The sequence below is a fragment of the Achroia grisella genome, unplaced genomic scaffold (assembly GCF_030625045.1).
Source record: "Achroia grisella isolate CSIRO2021 unplaced genomic scaffold, CSIRO_AGI_Agris_v1 utg319, whole genome shotgun sequence".
NCBI classification, from domain to species: domain Eukaryota; kingdom Metazoa; phylum Arthropoda; class Insecta; order Lepidoptera; family Pyralidae; genus Achroia; species Achroia grisella.
Window position 1 is genome coordinate 222,481 of NW_026712795.1, and position 17,898 is coordinate 240,378.

A 17,898-nucleotide genomic window follows, 5' to 3' on the forward strand; every position below is an offset into this window, starting at 1 on the left:
CAAAATTCCTTTATTTTAGAAAAATCAAATAAAATTCCACGCGGACGAAGTCGCGGGAACAGCTAGTTATAAATAAATTTATAAAAATCCTATATATGGCATCAGTTCTTATGTTAGATTAAAATTATCTATTACACCTGCCCAGAAGACTTAAGTCCCGGTACACAGGAGTCGTTTGGTGTGGCAAAGGGAATCGCCCCGGGCACCCAATCATCCCCTAGCAAGGTGCGGACTAGTGTCTATTTGCAAGTTACGAGCCTGGTCTCTCAACGCTTGTTCCTTACAATGACCCTGGAACCCAATCATCCCCTAGGAGCCTGGTCTCTCAAGCTTGTGCAGAGGTGCTAGTGTCTATTTCAAGTTCTGTCTCTCTGTGGAACCCAATCACCCCCTTGCAAGTTACGAGCCTGGTCTCTCAACACTTGTTCCTTACAATGACCCTGGAACCCAATCACCCCCTAGGAAGGTGCAGACTATTCTCTGTCTGCGAGTTACAAGCGAGGTTACTCAATGCTTGTTCCTCACAATTCCAGAACTGGAAAGAGATGGAGTTCGCCGTGGTTCAGCTCCTGGTGTTCCTTCTTCTGGCCGGCGTGGACGTCGGCACCGCCGTCTACGACCGGTACTGGAGGAATATGAACCAGAATATTGGTTACGTTGCTCATTTGGCTGGCGCAGTAGCTGGTAAGTGTAAAAACACCATTCACCATTTTTCTTTATCGGAAGGTGAACAAAAGTTGTGGCTCACCTAATTTTGACGTTTTTATTTTGAAGGGTTAATAGGTATAGCAGTATGAAAGAGAGGCCAAACATTGATTTTTGTTTCTTATATTTCCAGGTCTGTTAGTAGGCATTGGAGTGCTTCGTAACCTGGAGAAGAGGAAATGGGAGAAACGGTTATGGTGGGCAGCGGTGGTGCTGTATGTCTCGCTGATGATTGCGGGCATCCTCGCCAACATCTTCTGGACCTCGAGGTTTCCTTAATGCGATATTTTGTAGGCTATAGGACGCTTGAACAACGCATATTTATGTATTATTTATTATAGTTATAAATAGTTAATGACAGTTAGGAATATGGATACGATTGTGAAACGTTTTGTTCAAATGTCACGTGATTTAAGATGGAAGGTCAGATTATTTTTTAAAACTATGTTCGTTTCTGCACGGTATCTCATTCATACAGTTATATGTGAAAGAGTTAGTAATTGTATGTGTACAGGAATTTAAAGAACTTACTATTTTTTTAAATAAGAATAGATCATAAATATTATTGAGAATAATCGGGGGAAACATGTTGGAGCACTTGTTACGACACGACGAACTTATTAATGTTATAGAAGGAAAAATAAATGGAAATAGAGGAAGGGGAAGACCGAGACACGGCTATATAAAACAGGTTAAGGAAAAAGTTGGAGTCGTGTCGTATCAACAAATAAAAAGATTGATAGAAGATCGTGGAAGGTGGCGAGAGCTCCACCGACAACAGCTAAGCTCTTAAATTACGAATGAACTATTTTGTCATCTTTCGCGACAATTGGTTATACTTCAACCGGAAGTGATACTTGCAAGATGAGTCCACACTCATCTGGACTGGAAGTCGAAAACATTGACAAATTCAATTGAAAAATTTGAAAAGAATCTAGAAATGCTTGTATCAAAATTTATTCTTGGTCTCTAATAATATAAGCTGACACAAATATTGGATGTGAATAAGAATAATTTCCATATACTGTCAAGGTCATCCACCAGAGTGGTGAATTTACAATAAAAATATAGGATGGTTTCTATACAGAACCTTATGGAGGTCGACCTTTGTACAGATATTTTTGATATGTTAAGATGAAGACAATATGGGTATTTTAATAGCATACATGACATCAATAAATTTATATACTCTCTTAAAATATTGAATGGTCAATAGCACATACACGGATAGTATAATAGACGCATTACTATGTATTTCAACTGGCAACTATTTTTAAGGTTTTATGTTTTATTCTTATAATTCCAATTAAACATTAAGTAAACCGTCCATAAAGTTAATCGAGGAACGGTGTCTGCGTATTATAATTATTGTGTCGATGTGAACAATGACAATCCCATCGTAAACTTTTATTTTAATAAGAGTGTTTTATTCTAGTAGTTTTTCCATTCGTCGTTAGCTGGATGCGTTTTCTTACCATAGTTAAAAATTACTCTTTCTACGGTAGAAAAAAAAACATTTATTGCAAATACAGTGCCAATTACAGATCTTAAAATTACATTAATAACTAGTTATCACTGCAATTGAAATATATTTTAAAATGAAGACGAATTTGATTAAAGTATTTCCAATCTTTAAGATTTATATTGCCGCGAAACTGGAACTGTCAGATACTCCATACATAATTGTAAAAGCTGCAATTGCAATCAGTTTTCAATTATGAAACTATTGGAACATTATATTATACAGCTCTAGAGTTAATTTGGATATAACAATTTGCATTTTTATTAAATAGGTTATATACGTTTTTAATTAAACATAACAAGTATGTTACGCTGAATAGAGTGTTTATTTTTGAGTTTGTATGTGGAGGGCAATCTCCGGAACCAATGCATCCATTTGAAATACTATCATCAATTAAAAGGTGCATTATTCCAGATGGAGATGGGTTATATTTTATATATTTCTATACCCTTGAAGTCATGACTGGCCACTAGTTTAAAACAAATACTATGAAGTGATGCCATAGAACTTCGTCTATAGAGTACCATTAGTGCCTATATATGTGTAAGATTTTTATAATATAATAGAATTATTGTGTGCCTTGTATGAAGAAACAATTTAAATGTATTAAGGTAATGTTTAAAACGATATATAGGGTCCATTTTATATAATTGATAAAATCAATTCTTATTTAATGTCTGAGAGCTCAATGAAGTCATATACAAATTTCATATAACCATAATAACATCCTCCATACCCATTTTAATTATTAGATTATATTCACTTTAATAATAAAATGCATAAATAATTTTTATAGCTAACCTTTTGGATTAAAAATCCGTTTCCCAAATTCCCCTAATATCTTAAAATGAAAAGAAAGTGTTAATGCAGTTTATTATTGGAGGATTGATATATTCTGTAAAGCACAAATTCTATAATTGTTAATATTTTCAGAGTCATTCGTATTTCATCATACATATAAATATGAACAGAACCATAGACAATGACCCTCGTGTGCTTTAAACATAGAAGTCATTACTGGCTTTACTTTATCATCATTTATATCATTTTTGTGGCTTCAGAATTTAAGATACCATTTTACTACCTATGGTCACGGATTCGATCGTACAAGACTATCTTTTGCCTTTTTTTATAGTCAAGTAATTCTATCAGTGGTCTAGTACCTGTACAAGCTCTGCTTAGTCTATGACTATGAAGTAGACGCTGTGTTAATTAGTTTTTTTTTTAATTTATCTCTTAATGCAGTTATTATTTATGAATGAATTTACGTTACTATGCAATTACAACCTTGTGTTGAATGTCCAAGATGTTTTACGGGACTTAATACGTATGGCTCTGAATATTATAGATGTACATTTTTGATAAGGTTTTATTATGTTAGCATATCTGGCTAACAGACTGATATTGTATTCTCCGTAATAAGGTTCGCCTGAGTAACTCTTAAGCCATAGGATTAACCAAATATTTAATGTAATTTGGTTTATTTTTTACATTTTTCCACCTACTTGTTTGTTGTTAGTGGTGTAGTAAATTCTTCTGTGATAATTGTCTCGTTCGCTTTCCTGTATGTTGTTTTATGTAATCTTAAAGTAAAAAGATTTATAGGTTATTTGTTTATATTTTAATAATTACATAGTTTAAAACAAAGTCGCGGTCGCTGTCTGTCCGTCCCTATGTATGCTTAAATCTTTAAAGCTACGCAACGTATTATTTAATAGATATTGATTCTAGAAGGTTTATATATATAATACATGTACAGCTAGGCGAAGCCGGAGCAAGTAGCTAGTAACTATTAAAAGTTAGTTAATTTAATAGATTAACTTCGTTGTAATATGAGATTACTCATAGAGAGAAACTCTACAAGATTGAGAACTGTTTGTACAAAAAGTGTATTACTTATATATATTCATTCCACAAATATCTTTAAAATCGTAACTGTGCAGAAGAAAATTTGAAAAGAATATTGTTTTAGGTATAATGTTCATATTGTAACAGGTTCCGGCGTAAAGACAGATATAGTGCAGAAATATGTGCAATGTATATACACTGTTATTTATATGTTGTATTGTGTATACTATATGCAGAGTTTACTATATGTTACAATACCTATGAAAATATGTATATATGTATACCCGCATATATAATTTCGTATAATTTTAACACTATCACTGTTCATTTTGAACAACGAGGTTTTCAGTTTTCTACAGAGTACCTTGTTATAATTATTAATTTGTAATAATGATTATAAAATACATTCGACTTGAATATAAACAAATAATCTATGGGTTTTTATTGTATTATTTAATTAGTTTTATTTTACTCTAGCATAATATTTATCTTTGATGTATTTAGATGATATAGAAGAAATAAAACACATTCAATTAAATCCTAACCAAATATAAGTTGTGCCTGAAAATTTTGTTTTGCCATTGACTTGTCATTGTCTAAATATACATTAATAAATAGAATTTGTATTTAAATTGTTAATAATGAAATCTATATTATTGCAGTTCTTTTTCTTTAATTGTTTATTGATACATATATTGTTGGAAGTATTTTAAAAAATATCGTTTAGGAATACTTTACATAAATGTAATGATTTATTAATTAGAATCATTTTTACATAAAAACCGATAAACAATGAATTACTTGTAATACGATATGAAAAGAAAGTAATGTATTGTAATGCATTTTATAGTTATATAAAAAAAACTCTTCTGTACTGAAGATAAAGTTGAGTTTGCTCAGACAAACCTAAACATAAGATATAAGTGTTCTCTTATTTTAGAAATATTGAACATTAAGAATTGAGCCTATAATGTGTGATGTATAGCTTTTTATTTAAAGAGTCGCCTGAAAGAATAGTGTAATATCCTGACCTATACTAGCTTATATAATTATGTATTTCCTGTTGAAATACATAATATATTTTAACCTCCTTCTAAGTTATTTGTAAAGTTTTTAGTGAAGAATTTTCACTAAAATTTAAACACATTCACAAATATTTAGAAAAATATTGCATATGCAAAGATATTTTAGTCAATAATCCTGACATACATATATAATATTGATTAAAATATAGACGGCAGAATTAAAAACGACTACGATTTTCAATTTTGTGTAAATCTGTATACCAAAAACATAAAAGTGCCTTGTAATATTTACACAGGCAACACATGTGTTCATTTCAGATAATATTAAGTTATTAATCTATGTTCTTATATGAATATAATTTTATGTGGTGGGTAAATTTATATCAATATTGTTGTTTTTCTACAGATGTGTACCTTTCTAAATTATTTGAAGTCTAGGCTCTAGATTAAGTTCTTCTGTTATGTTAAATGTTATCGCATAATCATATGAATTATAGAATGAGCTTAAATAAAAACCTATTATTTTGTATACATTGTTTTATTACTGTATTTCGATTAGAAATAAGCTATTAATTATTAGAAGCACGCAAGCAACTGATCTCTTACATGGTGAAATAAAATAATTACATATCACATCTACCAATGTGTTCTATATATCTATCTATAGTTCGTCACTACAGCTTACATCTATACATATCTCATATAAATAAAATTTGAGTGTCTGTTTGTAATATTGTAATAACCGTTTTATAAATACGGTACATACATCAAAATAACATTTTTTACAATTTTTGTCTATCTGTCTGTTTGTTCCGGCTAATCTCTGAAATGGTGGCAGGTAACTGATAAAGTAAGGAGTAACGTAGGCTACTTTTATTTTAGAAAAATAAAGTTAAATTCCACGCGGACGAAGTCGCAGGTACAGCTAGTATAGTAACTATAACACCCCTTTTACCTGTAAAGTGTTTCACTTAGCATAGTATATAAATAAACGGATATAGTCTCTAGGTATGGGTATGTAAGTAAATAATGGTAAGAGTTACAAAATATCTCTCATAGTATTAAACACGAGATTTAAGAAATGGAACGAGAAAAATAACAAATTTTAGAAGCTGGCAACATTGGTAAATCACTCTTTCTGTCATTTACAGACATCAGTCATATCAACCAATCTGTCTAATCTGTGAATCTCATACGTCAATTTGTTATTGCTATGTGTCACTTTTCGCTTGAATAACATTTTCCTTTACCTACGTACGTACATAAAAAAATAAACCAGCCAACAATCAAATAGGAAAATTTTATTTCACAGTGCTTATAAAACAGACTCTAACGTATAGTTTACTTACAATGTTTACAGTGATAAAACGTGTTTACAATAAATAACCCTGAAACTGGGAAGTAATAGTCGCCGCGGGCAGTGTACAAAAGCAACTCGTTAAAATGGGTTCTCTACAGTACGCGTGCACTTTCGTAATATTGACATTATTTATTAGTGGATGTATGCCACGCTCTATAGAAGAAGACGAGCCATTCTTAGTGAAGCCAAAGTATACTAGTTATAAAGAACTAAATGCATTGTTGGATGGTATAGCGCAAAATTATCCGGATCTCGCTAAGAGTTATTCAATCGGTGAGTCAGTGGCTGGCAGGCAGTTGCTGGTACTGGAAATCACTCAGGATGTTAAGAACGTGCACCCAGGGCGCCCGGCGTTCAAGTATGTAGCAAATATGCATGGTGATGAGTCTTTAGGAAGGCAGTTGGTGATTTACTTAACCCAGTATCTTCTCGGCAACTATGGGAAAGATGAAAGAGTGACTAGACTCGTAAATACTACGGATATACATTTAATGCCGTCTTTGAATCCTGATGGATTTGCTGAAAGTAAGGTAGGTTGAATAATTTGAAGTATTTTTCTATGTATAATGTTCAGAGACAAAACCTACTGATAGTAATAGGTGTTTATTTAAGTGTTTGTAACATTATGATTATTACATTTCATTGAAATTGTTATATGTATAGCATAATTGCATACTATTTCATTAGGAATCTAAATATGTAGTTGTGGCCCCACATTTTTTAAACTACCCTCATTTCATGCGAGAATTCAATCATTGAAGTTAACAGATGTTAATGTAATATACATTTCCACCTTATACCAGATTCCTCTGTATCGAATCGGAACCAATGAATTTAAATATAAATAAATTAATAAAAAAAAATTTTTGATTGAGGTAGGCAGAGATATTATCAAATGTATAGCTTATGATGAATGCAACACATGACATTTCTACATTTTGTTATATACAAATCCAATGAGCCTACTACTGTATCTCACAATAATTGTTGGTTTTTATTAATGTCTCTATCATCGAAGAGTCAGTCAGAAACAAATCAACATTTAACATGTTGAACACCACATGCCACATCACCACTGGTGGATCACTCACCACTGGTGGATCACTCACCACATGCTCACAGGTGGGCACACAACATGTTTACCTGGGCATTGCTTGTACACCTGTGGGCATGATTTAAATTTCAATTGATGTACAATAGTTCATTCACTGGCCCTCCAAGAGATACTGCATACTATGGACTTAGTTAATTTTGACATAGCCTCACATAATTAACAATAAAAAAGATGCCAGTTCCTATGTGAGAAATAAGATTTTTCAAATTCAGCATGTCAATATTTTGTGTCAATCGGAATAAAAGTTAGGACCTTAAATAATAGTCACATTACTTTACTATTAATAAAATAACATAGTTGATGAAGTGTATGAAGTTTAACAGGTTTATCCCATAACAAATTGTGGAATCTGTAATGGAAGTATACATGTAAAAATATTAATTCAGGTAGGACATTCTTACACCTAGTTTTGTTTTGTCACTGATGAAGGAAGCAAAAACTGCAACTCAATATGCAATGCAAAATATTCCACATAAAATTAGAAATATATGAGCAAATTTCCTTTTTATTTTCACTCTTTAATTTCTTTATTAGATAGTTGGTACTAAAAAAGTATACATTGGAGGAATCTATACATATAAATAAATATATAATATGAAATAATACTTAATAAGCTTAGCCTTTTTTTTTTCACATCAGGAAAATCCATCATGTAGAACCATTCCCTTAGGGAAGAATGAATACGCTTAGCTTAGGTTAAGCAGAAAGAAGTATTCTTTTTTTCTTTCTCTGACTCAAGTTGGGAGTTAACAAATTAAAAAATCAAACTAGTTTGCAAGACAGTTATGAAGTGAGATCACAAGCTTAATATTCTGAACTACCTGTCAGTTGATTAATACACTCAACCACTTTTTTAGGGTTGATAATGGATTGGTGCCATTGCTTCCGCTAACTGTATATGCTGGGGGGGCACCAGTGGAGGATGATAAGATGACTATGAAGTTAGGTCAATTAGTCCATCAAAATAAATTCACCAGGAATTTAACATGATGGTTTCCAGAGGGGTTCCCTCTGGAAACCATCATGTTAAATTCAATGTGGAGGTCAACCTGGTACATTATTAGCAATTAGGGTATTAAAAAGGGTTATCAATCCACATTATTAACAATCCCCTTCTCTCACTTTATAGGGGGTCCAATATCCCAGCCCTAAGGATGATGGATTGTTAGTAATGTCGACTGATGTACCCTTAGCTAACAAAGTACCATGTCACATGAAGCTCCAAGCGATTCCTACTGGAAATATTTGTGATCAATTGCTAGTGAATTTGACGTGATATGTTAACTGACATGACCTCATCCTCATCTTATCATGGTGCCCTGCCCGCATACACAGTCAGTGCAGGCAAGAGCTCCGTTCCATTATCATAAAAAAATAACTCAGTCCATCTGCATTGTGATTGAGTCAAAAGTACTTACTATGAAACTTACTATCCAGACAAAATTAATAAGATCTAAAATAGTAGTAAATAAAGTCTTTAAAATCAAGAAAGTGTGTAAATTGAATTGTTAAGTATTGGTGATATTAAAAACACCTTTTTTTTTTTTGTGATTATGTGAACATTGCAATATTTTTCTATGGATGATAATGGAATTAGCACCCGCCTGTACTACCGCTTTACGCTGGACGGGTACCAGTGAAGATTAATAACCTGAGCATAAAGTCAGGTCAGTTAGCCCAACTTGGCAAATGGCAATTTACCACAAGTGGATACCGCCTGCAAGTCAACCTGTCATAGTACTTGTACATTGCTAGCAGTTATGTTATTAGTGCACATTACATTACTAACAATTCCCTGCCCCATTGTAATTTGTTAGTGAACATAAAACCATCTGAATCTCTTTGAAGTCTTGAAAATTTGACATTGGGACGAATTTTTCGAAAATGTTTGAACAATAGTACTGTATAAAAGATGAATTTTAAAAGAAGTATAAACACATTTTCATGTGGTGCCAAACAAACAGACATAGTAATTGTTTACTGTTCTATATGCGCATACAGTAATTCTTGTATTGAGTTATATAATTGAAGGTCGGTCAAGTGTAACTTTCTAGTTTTCGTATATATTATTTCCTATACAAGTTTACATGATTTGTTTATATGTTGGTCTCCACGACTCCATTTTGAATCTGATTGTTATTAGACAATTGATATAAATGTTACTACTATTATAAACGCGAAAGTATGTGACTATGGATGTATGGATGTTTGTCACTTTTTCATTACATGATATATTATCATTATTAATTTTTGTTATGTTTGTTTCCACGACTCCATTTTGAATTTGATTGATATTAGGCAACTGATATAAATGGTACTACTATTATAAACGTGAAAGTTTGTGTGTATCGATGGATGTTTGTAACTCTTTCACGTAAAAACTACTGAACGGATTCTGATGAAACTTTACAATAATATCGCTTATACATCAGAATAACACATAGGCTGTAATTTAAAAGGATATTATGAATATTGTGCGAAATATAATGATAAACAAGTAATTGTGATGCAGACGAAGTTGCGTGGGTCAACTAGTACATATTTTTTGTTGTATGTACATATAGTATTACTCATGAATACAGATGTTTGAACCGTGCGAGGAATCGAACCCGCTACCATCGGAAGGCGATGTCTTAAACCGCTAAACCACCGAGGCTCTCATATAAGTATAGACTCCAATGTGACAATAATACAATAAAGCGAGTCCTGAATTAACTCAATTATAGCTTTATTTATATTATTAACCGGGCCTTAACACCTTTATTTTAGAAAAAATATTTTATTTTAGAAAAATAAAGTTTAATTCCATGCGGACGAAGTCGCGGGAACAGCTAGTCTTATATAAAGCTGCAATCGTCGCCTATACACTTGACACGACATTTATGCTTGCCAATTTAGTCTCCGGGATTAAAAAACAGCTTAAAGATAGTTACTTTTTAATCTAAATTGAATTTCTCATATATCAAAGCAGCAATATCATTTCAATCGAATAATTAAACTTCAAGTGCTTTCTATAAAATAATATGCGTGCGTGAAACATTTCTTGATTGGAATTTCTATTCATTGAGTGAAACGAATTGTTAATTTCTATCAATAAAATTATGATGGTTAAACACTGTCTATGTAGGTACATAATATTATATCATATCATCTGCTGTCGGCGTATTATGTTTTTCTCTTCCATTCATCCCTGATCGCAGTCATCTCGTTATTTACTCCCTTTCTTACCATATCATCTTTCACTTTTCTTCTTTCAGTCCATCCATCTCTTTTTCGGTCTTCCTTAAAATATTATCTTCATACGCATTACATGTCCATACCACGATAGACGATTACTCTTTAATCATTGGGTCACACCACACAAATTTTATAAGCATAAGGGCAAAATTTACAAGAACATGACTCGGCCTTCTATTTTGTATGGATCAGAGTACTGGCCCGTAAAGGCGACGGATGAGAGACGACTCCATGCAACTGAAATGCGTATATTGAGATGGATGTGTGGTGTGACTCGTATAGGATAAGGTTTTACTAATTGCCGAAAGAGTTTACGAACTGTTTTCTATAAAAATACATAGAACATTAACGTTATTAGTTATCAGAATAATATGTGTTTCATTTACGATTTTGTTATACAAATAAACTTCTATACACAAAATTACAGTAGCGCCAACATTACATATGTTATACAAACAAATAAAATTGATGTGTTTATTTGTAATTTCAAAGTAACTTCTGAATGCATATAAAAAAATTATTTTAAAAGTTTTGTCTGTCTGATTGTATATATTGCTAACCTCTGAAACCTCTAGATCGATCTTGACGGAACGTCCACTCGCTTGGTAATGTGATAAGGTGTAACTTAGGCTACTTTTATTTTACAAATAATATTTATTTGATTAAAAAAACGTTATCCGCACCGAGGAACAGTTAACGCGGTGGTAACAGACAGTGTTTAACAGTTAGTTCTTTCTGTAATAAACAAAGAGTCATCATCACTGCAGTATTGTTTTCGTAAAACATTGTTCGTTTTAAAAAAATCCACACTAATTTACACAAAATTATTTAAAATGTAATAAACATAACAATAATTCTACGAGTTTTTTCGTTGTTAATAAAATAATGCTATACTTTAATAAAAACAGCTAATAACTTAAAGTTTGTACTTGGTACAAAATACACATACAGCCTCAAGAAACACTTTTTGATGATTCCCATCTACCTTCGGGCTAAGGTCATATACACTACTAATATATACCTTCTAATCGACCATCTCCTTGGCTATGTTAAGAGAATATAAACAGTTTTGTTATTGAAATTATGTACTGCGACATTATACTGGTAGCGCTATTCGGAGAAGTTGAAAAGTAATCATCTGTTATAGTATGGGCATGTAATGCGTAGGGATGAAGAGAATATTTTAAAGAAAGTATTACATCTGAATCTGGATAGTAATAAGGGCACAGGAAAGCCAAAAAAGAGATGGATGGCCTGTGTGAAAGATGATATGACAAGAAAGGGAGTAAATAACGAGATGACTGCGAACAGGGATGAATGGAAGAGGAAAACATAATATGCCGACCACAAATGTATGGGATAGGAAGAAGTAGACGTTATTATATTGGTAATTGAACTCGTAGAACTGTGTCATATGTATCTATCGAATAAATTGTCACTGCCTCGTAATTTGTTGTCACAATTGCATTCCGACTGGGTGTACCAATCCTGTTAGAACCACTTTCACTTATGGCTGTTGTATTACTTGAGTATTATTTCAAACTATGTGACCCGACATATGTTGTGCCGAAGAATAAATAGACTTTTTGTCTATTTTCTACAAGAGTTTCTTCCCGGACGAAGTCACGGGTACAATTAGATGTTTATACTTACTTATCTATTGTTATACAAGGGTATGTACCGACGGACCTTCTGATGTAATAAGAGAGTATGACACAAAATTCTATACATAACTGCATAAACTGTCATATCCGTGCATTGCGTCATGTATAGCCACTTCTTAGCAGTATTTGAGTATCTTATCTCATCTTATAATTTAAGCGTAAATTTGGCCTTAAATCAAATACTTTAAGGCATATTTATAGTCAGTATTACATACAAATTCGGTACAGTGCTGATCCTGTGAGAAAGTAGTCTAAATATAAAAAGGAATTGAAATTTGTAATATTAATTAAGATCCAAAATTTGATTTGGAATTAACTTAAGGTTGATATTTGCACACATGAGTTACAACGCGCTATACTACGGTTTCTCTTCATCCCATACGAGCTACTACAATATAAACAATAGTATGGACAATGGATAATAAAGTATTATGTAACTAAAAAGTTATCCAGGCACTTTTATATCAATATGCAACTGACATTAAAGGAAGTTGTTTAGACTTAATGGATTTATATTATTTTATTTAAATTATTAACCGGGTCTTAACACGAATAATTTTATATAAATATACCTCTCTCGACGACTTTTATTACTTTTAATAAAATTATTGTTTATAATTTAAATAATGTATATTAAACACGAAAGTTTAAAATTAACTATTATATTATTTTGTTAATTTCGGAACCATTAACATGTGTGAGAGCACAAATATTCAGTACTGAAATCTGATTACCGGAAGCAGTCAGCAGTCGTATATCCGAGCTCTATTGCCTGATGTCTATGATTTGCCTGATTTTATTATAAGGGGACCCTTAAGAATTATCTTAATATACCCTTCTTGAATAACCCCGTTTTGTAATCTCTAGGGAATCTAGAAACTTTAATATGTCCTTCTACAAAAACCCCTAGATATAGTCTCTCGAGAGAAGTCCCCGGCAAAAATTGTTATAAAATAAGTAAAAGAAATTGTTATATAATTAAGCATTAATCCAAAGTAGTCTTAAAACGGTTACCAGTTTTTGTATGCTCCATTAAATGTAACAAGTTTAAGTGTAGGTCTCAACTGCCAACATTCGCGGTTCTTTGTTTCAACTTACTATAGTAATCAAGGTCACCATGTTTGTAAGTTGCTAAATGCAGTTTGAATCGCGGATTCGATCGTTTCCTGAGTCGAGAATTATATACAATATATTTTATTTTGTGTATTTGTAATGGTAAATAGGATGACTCTCAACCCTCATTATTTCACTCCTTTCCAAAAAAATTTATGAGATAAAATATATGACTACATCCGTCCCATCATGTAATATATAAATAAAAGTATTTGTAAGATCCGTTCCGCAGTTTAGTTTTGTAAACATAACGAATAAAAGGACACTTTTACAGTTATGTTTTTTAATTGAAAGTGATTAATTTTCATAGTTTAGAAGCTGCAGCTTTTGAACTTTGCTATTAAGTATTAACTCTTAGATATGACGCATTATTATACATATTATTCATATCTAATCTATAGCCATTAAGTTTTAAAACTGATTATAAGTGTCACATTATCATAACACTAGCTGCCCTGTTTCGCCAGCCCTTTAATTTTAAAGCGATGACGGCCACTCGTTACCTGTTACACCACATCGCATAAATAAAATAGGCAGGTGAAATCTCGGGCACAGCTAGTCAAACCATATTTTTCAAGATCGATAATTGTCTACAATTACCGCCTTAAAAATGTTTACCGCCCAATGAAGTGGGTACTGGTCAGTTAGTATAGTATAAGATAATAATAAATCAGGTGGCAATAATAAAAAAAACAGTCGAACTATATGCTAGCCGTTTATTCAAAGTTCCTTTTTGTTTCAACTCCAGCGCGTAACTAACTATTTTCTGAACCGATTACTCCTTTTTAAGAAGTGTAGTCGTTTCATTCCCTTCCTCTATCTATCCTTCTTACACTTAAATTATATAAAATAATAGAATGTACATATTACTTAAAAGAGTTTTAAAAAATAACACAATTAACTAGCATTTATTTGTTGTACTTTGTAATATTATTACATTTTTATAACTTAAAATAAAATTACGTAGTATGAAACAAAGTCGCTGCCGCTGACTGTCCGTCCCTATGTATTCTTAAATCTTTAAAACTACGCAACGGATTTTGAAGCAGGTTTTTTTAATAGATAGAGTGATTCAAGAGGAAGGTATATATGTATAATACATGTATACCCGGGCGAAGTCAAGGCGACTAGCTAGTAAGTTATAAAATTATTCACCAATGTGTCTAATTTAACTGATTGTAAGATGGCGCTGTATTATCAGTTCAATACTTGTATAGTTTCCTGTTTAATGTCATAAAGATAATATTTAGACATATCATTTCTTACACTAGTATAGGTGAATAATATTCTTGTGTTATTAATTAATTATGAATAATATCTGTAATAATAACCAATGCACTCAGCATTGGTTATTGTTACAGACTCGAATGCAAATTTTATAAATAAATACATTATATATATATATATATATAAATGCCCTCGTCTCTAAGTGATAACGTGTCTGTATGTATCTGCACAAGTTTATCGCTCTCGACCGCTGACCTCAATAGTCCTCCAACTCAGGAAATTTACCTACACGGACTAGAAGCCGCAGTTCTTTTTTTTATACTACGATGGTGGCAAACAAGCATAATGCCCATCTGATGGTAAATGGTTACTGTAGCCTATGGACGCCTGTGACACCAGGGGTGTCACGTGCGCGTTGCCGACCCTTAAGATTCTTTAATATGAATACTTGAAAAACCTTGTGAGAAAACATCGGCAGGAAATGTATGTAGATATTAATAATAGCTCTGAACAATTCGTTCATCTAGTCTAGTCTAGAGCTTGTGTTATGGGTATAGGCAACTGACATAAATACATACATTTCATTTGTAAAGACATACAATATACATAGAAAATATCGGACCGGTAGGTACATACAATCATTCTCAATCATATAAATTATGCACGTGCGAGGAATCAAACCCGCGAGCAGATCCCGAAGTCGTCAAAATATTGCTACTTTGACGACTTCGTTTAGAGAGCCACCTTATTTTTATGTCATTTCAATCTCATCAAAAAGGTAGATATTGCAAAAAGTGTACGTTTTTTTTTATATAACACAGGGGACAAACGAGCAAGCGGCTCATCTGATGGTAAGTGATTACCGCCGCCCATGAGCGCCAGCAACACCAGGGGAATTGCAAGTACGTTGTCGGCTTTTTAAAAAGGAATAAGCTCTTTTCTTGAAGGTTTCTATATCGTATCGGTTCGGAAATACCGTTGCTGGAAGGTGATTCCACAATGTGGTTGTGCGAGGCAAAAAATTTCTAGAAATCCGCACTGTGGAAGACCCATGATACCCGTGTCGTGGGTACGTGGGTACCTCAGTCTCACCTAATTAGAACGACATAAAATATTCTAGCTAAATATATTTGTGGAAACCACTTTGTGGAATTGCCTTCCAGCAATGGTATTTTCTAACCGATACGATATTGAAACCTTAAAGAAAAGAGGTGTTTTGGGTTGGGCTCATAGGCGGCGGTAATCACTTAACATCAGGTGAGCCGCACTCGTTTGTCCCTTAATACATACACTCAAACTTATCCAATGAAACTTTATCATGAATAAAAACATATGTATGTACATTTCCATTATCAATAATCCACTTTTTAACGAGAATCTTATCTTGTTGATTGTCTTCGCTTCGTTTATTGTCAATTTAATTAATTACTAGCTTTTGCCCGCGGCTTCGCTCGCGTTAATTTATCTCTTTAGGGGTGGAATTTATCAAAATCCTTTCTTAGAGGATGCCTCCGTCATAGTAGCTTTATGCATGCAAAGTCTCAGCCCGATCGGTTTAAAATTGACAAACTTTCATACAAACTTTCATCCCCTATTTTATACCCTTGGGGGTAGAATTAATCAAAATCCTTTCTTAGCGGATGCCTACGTCATAACATCTACCTGCATGCCAAATTTCAGCCCGATCCGTCAAGTGGCTGTGCGTTGATAGATCACTATGTCAGTCACCTTTGAGTTATATATATTTATATTAATCACGTATGTTACTAAGAACATTAATTATTTATATTATTAACCGGGTCTTAACACGAATAATTTTATGATAAATAAAGGTAAACCTCTCTCGACGTTAGTGCTAATGCAACCTAGTCGAAACATCGAGAGAGGTAAATACCTTTATTTGCCATAAAATTAGTCGGGTTAGGACCCGGTTAATAATATAAATAATGTATATTGAACACGAAAGTTTAAAAATACCTAAGAACATTAATATTCTTAGCGTGTAAAGAAATTAACGAGTTTATAGAGTAGTCCGAAAATAATCGGTTATTCTAAGTGTACATAAAAGAATTGTTTATATACTAGGTCGCTGTTGAGGCTGTTTTGGAGGGTCCTAATTTTTTTTTCGAAGGGTAAAGAAAAGAGATGGACAAAATGCAATGACTAGGCAATGCTTTTATCGAATTATATGTTATTTTGAAAAGTTTATACTTATATACCCTATATTAGGTCGCCGTTGAGGCTTTTTTAAGGGTCAAATTCATTTTTTTTTTTCAAGGTAATTCTGGGTATAGAAAAGAGGTGGACACTTGCAATTACTACGCAAACAAATAATATTCTTAAATTTTGCGGAAGTCCAATTCATTGTTTAATATACGGTTTTAAATTTGACGAGGTTATTATTTACGTATTATAAGGAAAAATCACGGGATCTTACCACGTTTTATTTATTTTTTTATTGAGTTCACGATATTTCGGCTGTCTTTCAACCGCCAAGATCACTGATATTGGTATTTGTTTAATTTCGCAGCCATTACCATCTGATGTATCCTATGCTTGGCTACCATCATCGTAGTAAACAAAAACTCTGTTTCAGGTCGGCTGTGAATCACAATCAAAATATGTCGGTCGCAACAACGAAGCAGGCGTGGATTTGAACCGCGACTTCCCGGACCAATTCGACAAGCATCAGTCGAACACTGAGGAGTATCTGTACAAGGACAGACAGCCGGAGACGCGGGCCCTCATCAAATGGGTTCTGGGCAAACAGTTCGTGTTGTCTGGAAACTTACACGGGGGCGCTCTCGTAGCTTCTTACCCGTATGACGATTCAGTGTATGTATTATTAAATAATAATATTAATTATTATTAATCTGTATTAATATTTTTTTATGGATGAAAATGAAATGATACATCCGTTTAATGGTTAAAGCTGGCGGTGCATCAGTGGATGATGATAAAATGAGCATGAAGTCAGGTCAGTTAGACCAATTCACTAGGAAATTATCAAGATATGTGTGTCAAGTTGTCATGGTAGATTGCTAACAATGAGTTCGTTAGTCCACAATACTAATAATCCCATT

The 17,898-nt window shown here is 32.9% G+C and overlaps 2 protein-coding genes across 6 annotated transcripts in view; both read left to right on the forward strand.

The window, feature by feature from the left end:
- LOC131843537 (rhomboid-related protein 2) overlaps nucleotides 1-1,180 on the forward strand; it is a 33,599-nt gene extending 32,419 nt beyond the window's left edge. For all 4 annotated transcript variants that reach the window (XM_059192203.1, XM_059192204.1, XM_059192205.1 and 1 more), the window contains 2 exons: nucleotides 534-684; nucleotides 839-1,180. In XM_059192203.1, coding sequence (XP_059048186.1) covers nucleotides 534-684; nucleotides 839-984 — 297 coding nt within the window. In that variant the 3' untranslated portion in view covers nucleotides 985-1,180. The remainder of the gene's footprint in view (nucleotides 1-533; nucleotides 685-838) is intronic.
- A 5,126-nt stretch (nucleotides 1,181-6,306) lies between these two features.
- The window catches only part of LOC131843526 (carboxypeptidase D), a 35,796-nt gene continuing 24,204 nt past the window's right edge, over nucleotides 6,307-17,898 (forward strand). For both annotated transcript variants that reach the window (XM_059192191.1, XM_059192192.1), the window contains exons 1-2: nucleotides 6,307-6,990; nucleotides 17,412-17,650. In XM_059192191.1, coding sequence (XP_059048174.1) covers nucleotides 6,544-6,990; nucleotides 17,412-17,650 — 686 coding nt within the window. In that variant the 5' untranslated portion in view covers nucleotides 6,307-6,543. The remainder of the gene's footprint in view (nucleotides 6,991-17,411; nucleotides 17,651-17,898) is intronic.